General features: G+C 44.7%; 1 protein-coding gene across 1 annotated transcript in view; it reads left to right on the top strand.

The window, feature by feature from the left end:
* Positions 1-10,923, top strand: part of ltbp1 (latent transforming growth factor beta binding protein 1) — a 167,962-nt gene that overhangs the window by 76,941 nt on the left and 80,098 nt on the right. The window contains exons 8-10 of the mRNA XM_032541703.1: positions 2,248-2,533; positions 3,467-3,567; positions 6,907-7,019. Coding sequence (XP_032397594.1) covers positions 2,248-2,533; positions 3,467-3,567; positions 6,907-7,019 — 500 coding nt within the window. The remainder of the gene's footprint in view (positions 1-2,247; positions 2,534-3,466; positions 3,568-6,906; positions 7,020-10,923) is intronic.

Genomic DNA, 10,923 nt, shown 5'->3' with positions numbered 1-10,923 from the left:
AAGTAACATGCTGTAGTTGTGTGTAACATCTCTATCTGTAGAGTAACATGCTGTAGTTGTGTGTAACATCTACAGTAAATCTGTGGAGTAACATGCTGAAGTTGTGTGTAACATCTCTATCTGTAGAGTAACATGCTGTAGTTGTGTGTTACATCTATATCTGTAGAGTAACATGCTGTAGTTGTGTGTAACATCTCTATCTGTAGAGTAACATGCTGTAGTTGTGTGTAACATCTCTATCTGTGGAGTAACATGCTGTAGTTGTGTGTAACATCTCTATCTGTAGAGTAACATGCTGTAGTTGTGTGTAACATCTCTATCTGTAGAGTAACATGCTGTAGTTGTGTGTAACATCTCTATCTGTAGAGTAACATGCTGTAGTTGTGTGTAACATCTCTATCTGTAGAGTAACATGTTGTAGTTGTGTGTAACATCTCTATCTGTAGAGTAACATCTGTAGTTGTGTGTAACACTCTATCTGTAGAGTAACATGCTGTATTTGTACATCTCTATCTGTAGAGTACATGCTGTTGTTGTGTGTAACATCTCTATCTGTAGAGCAGCATGCTGTAGTAATACAACTACCCTTATTAACAAGGTCTTAAGAGTCTTAGAAAGAGTGGTTGCTTACAATCTGCTAAATATGATGACAGACTCATCATGCCGACACACAGAATCACTTGAAGCTAGTGGTGGGGACACTTCATCCAACCGTGGTGTACTTCTTTTATAGCCTAAGGTTAGCTTTTCACTTCTGGCGATTGCATTCACACTTCAAAAATCATACGCTGGTGTTCACTTCTAATAATAATAAATTTAATTTGTATAGCGCTTCCCAGTTCAAAGTCGCTTAACAGAGCAGGAAACAGTGTTTAAAAAAAAAAAAAAAAAAAAACTAGATAGGCAGAAGAGAAAAGATGGGTCTTCAGACGGGACTGAAAAATGGTGAGGGACTCAGAGATGCGGATCTCATGGGGGAGGGAGTTCCACAGGCTGGGAGCTGCCCTGGAAAAGCTCTGTCCCCAAACTGCGGAGCTTTGACTTGGGGACATAGAGGAACCGGCTGGGTGGATCTGAGGGACCGTGAATTTTTGTAGGGGAAGGAGGACATGAGGTATGACGGGGCAAGGGGGTGTATGGCTTTGTAGTGTAGGACCAGGATCTTGTATGTGATCCGGTGAGAGATGGGAGCCAGTGTACTGTTTTAGGACCGGAGTGATGTTGTTGCCAGGGTGTGGAGCGGGTGAGGAGTCGTGCACTGAGTTCTGAACCAGTTGGAGCCTTTAATGGAGGTTGAGCTGATGCCAGGAGTAGTGAGTTGCATAGTCAAGTCGTGAGGAGATGAAGGCAGATATAGTCTTTCGGCAGCAGAGGGAGGAGTGAGGGTCTGATTTAGCAATTTCGAAGGTGAAAGAAGGAGGTTTTGATGACTTGACGGATGTGAGGCTCAAGGGAGAGGGTTGAATCAAAAATCACACCAAGGTTGCGGCCTGGGGAGATAGTGAGACATGGTGCCATCAATGATGAGAGTGGGGTTATTGGCTTTGCTGAGATGGATTTGGAGCCTATGAGAGGAATTCTGTTTTATTTTCTGTTAGTTTGAGGAAGTTGTGGTGCATCCAGTTTTGATTGCTGACAGACAGAGTTGATGTGGGAGAGGGGGGGATTGTGGGGGAGTTGGTGCTGAGGTAGACTCTGGTGTCATCGGCATAACGTGGAATTTCATTTGAAATGGCGGAGTATCTGACCAGGGGAGGATGTAGATGATGAAAGAAGGGGCCGAGACGGAGCCTTGGGAACGCCTTGGTGACTGAGCTAGCAGAGATGTGTTTATGAGGGGAATGAAATGAGTCTGTCAGAAAGGTAGGAACGGAGCCATGTGAGTGCAGTACCTTCGATACCAAGGTCTTTGAGTCTGGTGAGCAGTGTTATGGCTCACAGTATCGAAGGCTGCCTCCACTTCTGAAGATTATCTTGCTGAACAAAATGTAGAATATCATAAACGTTTGTCGCCACAGAGTCTATTCCTGCCAGTCCTGTCACAACACACCACACTCCCAAATGAAGGAAGCCCACTAATGTGAATGCACATCAGGCTTACACAGCTCCCCAGAGTCTCAACCAAAGACTCAGGATGAAAAAACTTATCAAATGTGTCAAATCTGTGAAGTTACCCTTTAAAAAGTACACGTAATTCCCATTATGCAATGTAATAGTTGTCTGCTGATGTGTCCCTTGTGCCTCCAGTGTTCAGCCCCAGCATTGTCAACATCCACATTAAGCATCCCCCTGAAGCCTCGGTCCAGTCCACCAGGTTTCCCAGCTGGACAACTACCACAACATCGGGCACCAGCTCAAAGCTTCCCAGGCAGGCTCCTCTTCCTCTACCAGCTACACATACCAGCACTCAGAGAGCCCAGAAGATCCAGCAGCACGGCTACAACATGCTTTACCACCCAGCCAGCATGGCTACCGCCAGTCAGCTCCAAGAACAACCCTGGGCCGCTGCTTCCAGGAAACAGCAGGGAGTCAGGTCAGAATGTCTACTGTTTGTTAGCTCAACAGAAGATTTACGTAGCAAATAATTTGCAACCACATACCAAATGTAAACTCAGTGTTCATATTCATCTCAGGCTGCATGTAATAAGATGAAGTTGATATTAAAGTTTTACATACAGTTGAGGATGACACATTTATGTTGATTAGTACAATTGGCAGTCACAAACATTTCTAAAGTCATGCAAAAGTCCTGTTAAAAAGAAAAGAAAAGCAGACCAAAGTGGTGATTGTTGGAACATTGGAAAGATACAAAAGACGCTTTTGGTAGTTTTATGTAGTTTGTGTCCCACTTTGAATAAAGTGTGTTTTACGCTGATAAAAGTAGTGATTATTTACATGGAGTCTAGTGGAGAATGCTGCTCTATACACGCTAAAAGTAGTGATTATTTACATGGAGTCTGGTGGGTTTGGTGATGGTGATTTTGGGGCTGCATCTTACTCTTTAACTAAAAGGTCTATCTCTGTAGGGATCCTTTCCATAATGTTATAATCTGAGTCTGTCAGCGGCAAAAACAAGCTTTCTTGTCCCCTTTGTTCTCACAAAATGCTTTTACTACTAGTGAAATTGACAAATGTATTTGCCACAACCAAATGATACATCCACCCTTATAAACATTCCTGGAGATAGGGATGTAAAATAAACATTAACAGATTAAAGATTCACAATTTTGAGTTCAAGTGGAGGTTATAGATCTTGAGTCCCTCCATCAACAGGTCAGGTTTTCCAAGAAGTTGTTGCCATAGAGATCAGAACCAGTTGTCTGCGGTGTGCCTGTGAAGAGGGTGGTTGAAGTGTGTTTGACACCATGCCATCAGACCTACGGAGGAAACACACAATACAAAAACTACATTTTTATTCAATGAAAATAATCATGTCTCTCTCCCTTGGTTTTGTGTGTATTTTCAGTGTGGAAAAGCGCTGCCAGGTCTCACTAAGCAGGAGCAGTGCTGTGGACCATCGGGACGTCCTGGGGTTTCCACAAATGCCAGAAGTGTCCAAGAAACAATGTAAGTACCCCTGTTTTGGCTCTGGCTTTCTGTCTTGTTGGTCACCTGATTGATTTCAGTGAGAAACGTGCATACTGCCACACACTTGCTGCTGTGTGTGTGTGTGTGTGTGTGTGTGTGTGTGTGTGTGTGTGGTTAATAGTTGACAAAATACAAAAAGTGAATTAATTTTACTTTTGTGTCTGATACTATGACAGCATGGATACTGTGGACCTACATGCCTTAGTGTGATTATGGTGATTATAATATGGATATTGCAGGCATGAGTTTCTGTGTTCCATTCACTGTCTCAGTGTGCTGTACGGCGTTGACCAATCAACGGACTGCAGTGTTTCTAGCTCTACCTTTTTAGTATCAGATCATTGTGCTAAATAATGAGGGTAACAAAAAAACTGGAATGGAGAGGTTCATTGGGACCATCCACAATTTGACATGCAAACACTTCACCAACGTTCTAGCCTACTTATCATCAGGGCAACACAGAGCAACAATGGCAAGAAATATGTGGTTCCTTGATAAAAAGTTGAAAGGCCATTAAGCATGAGCAGAAAAGTGACCCAGTAGGTTTGATTATAACCTGTCCATCACTGAGCTTGTATAAGCTAAGCTAAGATACCTTCAGCATTTACATAGTTTCACTTTCAATTCTGAGTAATTTTACATGATTTCTTGAACTGTGTCTCTGAATTTTACGCAGTGACAAATATTTTTGTATTTGCTACGCTCTGATTTGCGTCTTCACTGGCTTTGTCTCCATAGCAACTGCAGCCGGGCTTATTGGTGGTATAAGAGTATTTATAGCGATCTGCCATGCCATACCAACAGATAACAACTGGTTTCTCAGAAAAGAAGCTGGTGTCATTAAAGCTGATGACATAACATAAACCTAACATCATTAAATTACTCAGCAGATTGTGCTTTAATATTGCTCTTTCCTTGGTTGGGAAAGTCATAAGAGCCACAAGTATGGTTCAGATTGATGATGCAGTTGATCCCTAGTTGCAGAGATTATAAGATATCCTATATCCTTACACTCTTTCTTCATTGGAAATGCTAGTGTCTTTACAACGTTACACCTCCAGGCTGGGAGTACTCCTCATGACCAGTAAACTGAACCTGATGTCTGTGAAACTGGGTCTTGTTCATGCAGTTCACACTCACAACGACTAGATCTACTTGCATGAGAGGACAAATGTTTGTAGGCTCTGTAGGTGTGACAATAGGTTCCTATGTATACGTATTCTTATGACTATGTATTCATACTTTAAAACTTCCACTCACTTTGGAGAGGAGTTAGGTTCAGAGCAAGTTCACACTGTTGACATGACAAACCCTGTGTGGCAGTAGTCACTTATACCAGCTTCTAGCCCACATGGCTCATAAACCCCCAAGAAGGTAATTTCAGCCTTCCTATTCACATATTCCAATGGGGTCATTTACAAAGCCAGAGATTAGTCCTTCCCCAGTTCTCCTCAGGAACGGCAGGGCCATGAGTTGAGATTTGTTTTTCTGCTCTACAGTGAGTGTAAAACGTCCATTGTGCCATGGACACTGGTAGCTGTGAATCCATTGGCTTTAACGGGTAACAAACCATTGCCTTGTTGTTTCCTGTTGAGCAAATATCAATCTGCTTTCAGGTATTTGGGTACCAGCTCCCCACGGTTGCCTTTGTCCAGCATTACAGCAGAGATTTACTCCAACTGAGACTTACTGTGACTACTAGCTGTCTGGCAGCTGTTTTATTGCCATTTTGTTTTAGTATTGTCATATTGAAGTTTTAAATTCAATTTGTTTATGAAGATGACTAGATGTGGTTTCTATGAGTGAGATAGAACTACTGCTCATGCAGGGGATGGGTTAAGCAAACGTGAAGCTTTTTTAATATTTCAACGTTACAGTTTTTATTATTTCCTGCCTTCTATCCTAATTCAATTCAGATATAAATGCCTGTTTGAATGTCTTTTTTTTAATAAGCTTCATTGGCTTTACACATATACTGTATATTGTCAGAGCAGATTTTTAAAATACAACAAAGGTCATGTCTACGCTTTAGCCTCATGTGTTTCACATCTTATCAAAACTTGGAGATTAGTTAAACAGCCATATAGCTGGTAACTGGCACACTTTTCCCCATTGTTCAATAAGACAGCACTCCTGATTGGTGGGAGGCCGATAACAGCCCCACAATGGAACAGAGGGGGCTTCATTGTCTTAAAGCCATTTTTTAGCCAGGTTGGCTTTTTGCCTTTTTCTGACTTACAAATCATTCGGTCTGCCCCGTTCCTCTTTTTTCTTTTACCTTCAATTAAGATCAGCACTCAAGGTGTATGGTGTCCCCTGGCAGAGGCCTTTGTCCATCCATCCTATCCGGAAGTTATTTACTGTGCACCCTAAAAACCATGGTATGGTATCCAGGCTTTATCAGTTCTTAGTGATCTGGCTGCTCTGCCCTTCCTATTGAGAGGGTCTGGGAACGGGATTGCCCAGACTGAGTATCGATCTCGACTGGCATATGTAGGGTCTAGAAGTATCTCGCAACCCAGACCATCAGCGATTCATACAATTTCATTTATAGGACATATCTTACCCCCGTGAATGAACCACTGAAATTATTAGCCCTTTATGCACTTTCTGCCCACTAAATGCTCAAGGTACATATCTTACACATGATCGGGAGTGCTCTCCTGTTGGTCAGTTCTGAAATAATTTCCATCTAAAATTTCCTCCTTGTTTAATGTTATCTGTTACTGTCAATGTCTTGATTCTGAATTACCTGTCAGCCTTTCAGCTCTCTGGAACTCAGAAACGTGCTGTATTTGCTGGACTTACATCTACAAAGAGAATGATTTCAGCCTGTTGGAAACACGTGGGCCCTTTCCTGTTTGGATGTAGTGTATATGAACTCTCCACGCGCGCCTACTGGAGCACCAGGAAAGACTGGACACCGGCAGAGCATCGCTAAATCTGTGAGGTGCAGATTCAGCGATGCGACCTCTAATTGCGCAGGATTTTGGTTCCTTGTCTTGTGTCTGTCTGTGTGTGTATGTGTGTCTGTTTCTGCATTGTGTTGTTTGTCCCCTCCCCCTGTCTTTCTCTCGTTTTTTTATTTATTTATTTCCTTTGGCCTGCGTGGGCGCGTTCTCATCTCAGTGTATTGTTTGTAATTGTTTGTCTGTTTTTTTTCTTAACTATAAAAAAATATTGACCTAACTTATTTGCAACAACAATCTATGAAAATGAAAGCTGCAGTGACGAACCCTGGCCCCTCCCGCATGCCGGGGTACTGGCGGGTGTCTGTAACACTTCCTCTGTCCACTGTGTGGTGTTATGGCTTAATAGGTTATTATCACTGGGATGCCGAGTTAGAGTTCAGTAGGGTGACAGCTGCAGGAAAGAAGCTTCCTCTGAACCTGCTGGTGCGGGTGCAGAGAGACCTGAGCCGCCTCCCGGACGTGAGTGGGGTGAATAGTTTGTGGTTGGGTCAGAACAGCTTTGATGATGTGCTGCATGCCTTACGCAAGCTTGCTTGCCCTGGATAGTCTCGGATGGAAGGGATGAAGACCTATGATGCGTTGGGCATCATTCACCAGTTTTTCACGGTCATGACAGAGCAGTTGCTATACCATAGTGTGACACAGTCAGTGTAGATGCCCTCGATGGTACGCGGTAGAAGTTCACTAGGATCTAGGAGGAGGTGGACCTTCTCGGTCTCCTCAGAAAGAAGAGACGTTGGTCAGCCTTCTCGATCAGGGTGAGGTGTTGAGGTCCTGGAGAGGTCCTCAAGATGTGGACACCCAGAAACTTGAGCTGGTGATACACTCCACCCGGGCGATTTAGTCATTTTGAGGCCTAAGGCAAACACAGGCATGGGGCCCTCCACAACCCTCTTTTGCCCCTTTTCAGTCCTTATTTATCTGAGAAAGAAGTGCTCTCGTTGTCTGACAGCAGAGTGCTGGATCATCCTCCATCATAACACATTGATAGGGTGACTGCTACTCACGGGGTCTAGTTGCTGAGTATCATGTGGTCACCATCTTTGTCATTGCCATATTTATCATCATGGACAGTGAAAGCAGCAGTTCCGTAACCATCTCCATTTGAAAGATCCTGTAAGTTGTCTTGTATGTAGCCCCCGCATCGCTAGAGCAACCTGGGCTGACGCTGCCGGTGGGTAGCCCCCAGTGTATACATCGCTAGAGCTCTGGGCTGACGCTGCGGTGGGTAGCCCCTCAGTGTTAGCATCACTAGAGCACCCGGGCTGACGCTTCCGGTGGGTACCCCCTCTGTTAGCATCACAAGCACCTGGGCTGACGCTTCCGGTGGGTAGCCCCTCAGTGTTAGCATCACTAGAGCACCTGGGCTGACGCGTCCGGTGGGTAGCCCCTCAGTGTTAGCATCGCTAGAGCACCGGGCTGCCGCTGCCGGTGGTAGCCCCTCGTGTTAGCATCGCTAGAGCATCTGGGCTGACGCTCCGGTGGGTAGCCCCTCAGTGTTAGCAGTGCTAGCGCAAGCACCGCTTCTTGCTGCTCTAACTTAATGTTAGTGTTGTCATGTAGCCGTTGTGAAAAAGGTTGATACCTTTGAAGTTTTGCTAAAACGTTCTGCTTTCTTCCCGCTTCTTCTTTTTTCAACCACTTCGGTAGCTTTGCTTCATTTTTCAACCGTCTGTAGCCTCCAGCTTAGCGCATGCTTAGCTGTTGTTTCAAACACCACGCTGATGCGCAGTAGGAAAATGGAATAGTCCAATGTAGTGGGGACTGGGGGGGGAGTTTCTCATCATGAATTAACAATCGGATAGCACTTTAGCGTATCAATGTTTAGAGATACAATTAATTGGTGCAAAGTAAGACCAACAATCGTAACCATAAGTTATGAGGCGTTTTACCGGCCCTTGGTAGCTTGGGGCCCAAGGCAATTGCCTACCTTTGCCTAATGGTAAGTCCGCCTCTGACTCCACCTCAGTCCCCTGGATGAAGATGGTGATGTGTGTTCCAGCTTCAGACTTCCTGAAGTCCACAATGAGCTCTTTGGTCTTCTTGGTGTTGAGAGCCAGGCTGTTGTCAGTGCACCAAGAGGATGGTGATGACCTCGTCCCTGTAATGTCCCGTCTCATCGTCATTACGGATGAGACCAATTAGGGCTGCACAATTAATCAAATTTTAAGTTAGCGTTTGTTAGCGTTTGTTAGCTAGCAGGACTGTGGGGCGCGAGTATATTTTTTCCTCTAGGACGCACCGGTGCTAATGTCCTCACATCCGCTGCAATGTTGTTTATATGGATATGGTTTAATGTTGCGTTACATGACCAAATTCTACTGTAAAGCCGTGCTTGTGTTTGGATCTCTCCTCTACTCTCTCTCCTCTTACTCTCCACGCACCCCGGCCACACAGCGCCGGTCCACACTTCTGACATTTGTCTACAGTTTTAATTGTTATTACCACAGCTGTGTATGTTTAATATGAGAGGCAAACCTGTATTTGTACCAGTGTTTCCATGTAACTCTCCTACCGCGCGGCCGCCACGGTGAAAACACCGAAGAAGTTATTGAAAGAAACTATTCAGTTGGTAGAGTAGTAGCATGTGAGACGGAGCTGCTGGACCTGGCCAAATGTGACCATGGCCAGAATATCATAGTTCATAAAATGCAGCGCAGTGAAGATACAACGTTTCATACACACGCCGTGTGTACCGCCATTCGACCCGTACTGGACCCGTTCATAATGACCAGCCGTCTCTCTAGCCTATGTACAATAAATTTATTTTGGTTAAAATCACAAATAATCTTGAACACATTTTGGCATCTTTTTTGGCCATAATCGCGCAGCCCTAAGACCAATAGTCGTAGTGTCATCTGCAAACTTTACCAATCATTTAAAACCTGTAGAGTAACATGCTGTAGTTGTGTGTAACATCTCTATCTGTAGAGTAACATGCTGTTGTTGTGTGTAACATCTCTATCTGTAGAGCAGCATGCTGTAGTAATACAACTAGCCTTATTAACAAGGTCTTAAAGAGTCTTAGAAAGAGTGGTTGCTTACAATCTGCTAAATATGATGACAGACGTCATCATGCCGAGCACACAGAATCACTTGGAAGCTAGTGGTGGGGACGACTTCATCCAACCGTGGTGTACTTCTTTTATAGCCTAAGGTTAGCTTTTCACTTCTGGCGATTGCATTCACACTTCAAAAATCATACGCTGGTGTTCACTTCTAATAATAATAATAAATTTAATTTGTATAGCGCTTTTCCCAAGTTCAAAGTCGCTTAACAGAGCAGAAACAGTGTTTAAAAAAAAAAAAAAAAAAAAAACTAAGGATAGGCAGAAGAGAAAAGATGGGTCTTCAGACGGGACTGAAAAATGGTGAGGTCAGAGATGCGGATCTCATGGGGGAGGGAGTTCCACAGCTGGGAGATGCCCTGGAAAAGGCTCTGTCCCCAAAACTGCGGAGTTGACTTGGGGACATAGAGGAGGACCGGCTGAGGTGGATCTGAGGAGAGTGAATGTTGGTAGGGGAGAGGAGGACAGTGAGGTATGACGGGGCAAGGTGGTGTATGTTTGTAGGTGAGGACCAGGATCTGTATGTGATCCGGTGAGAGATGGGAGACCAGTGTAGCTGTTTTAGGACCGGAGTGATGTGGTGCCAGGGTGTGGAGCGGGTGAGGAGTCGTGCAGCTGAGTTCTGAACCAGTTGGAGCCTTTAATGGGTTGAGGCGGATGCCGAGGAGTAGTGAGTTGCAATAGTCAAGTCGTGAGGAGATGAAGGCAGAATATAGTCTTTCGGCAGCAGAGGGAGTGAGTGAGGGTCTGATTTTAGCAATATTTCGAGGTGAAGAAGAGGTTTTTGATGCTTTACGGATGTGAGGCTCAAGGGAGAGGGTTGAATCAAAAATCACACCAAGGTTGCGGGCCTGGGGAGATAGTGAGACGATGGTGCCATCAATGATGAGAGTGGGGTTATTGGCTTTGCTGAGAGTGGATTTGGAGCCTATGAGGAGGAATTCTGTTTTATTGCTGTTTAGTTTGAGGAAGTTGTGGTGCATCCAGGTTTTGATTGCTGACAGACAGGAGTTGATGTGGGAGAGGGGGGGATTGTGGGGGGAGTTGGTGCTGAGGTAGATCTGGGTGTCATCGGCATAACAGTGGAAGTTCAGGTTGAAATGGCGGAGTATCTGACCAAGGGGAGGATGTAGATGATGAAAAGAAGGGGGCCGAGTACGGAGCCTTGGGGAACGCCTTGGGTGACTGAGGCAGTAGCAGAGATGTGGTTATGAGGGGAGATGAAATGAGATCTGTCAGAAAGGTAGGAACGGAGCCATGTGAGTGCAGTACCTTCGATACCAAGGTCTTTGAGT

This window comes from Etheostoma spectabile, chromosome 17, assembly GCF_008692095.1.
Source record: "Etheostoma spectabile isolate EspeVRDwgs_2016 chromosome 17, UIUC_Espe_1.0, whole genome shotgun sequence".
Taxonomy (NCBI): Eukaryota; Metazoa; Chordata; class Actinopteri; order Perciformes; family Percidae; genus Etheostoma; species Etheostoma spectabile.
This window is presented reverse-complemented; position numbering and strand designations above follow the sequence as displayed.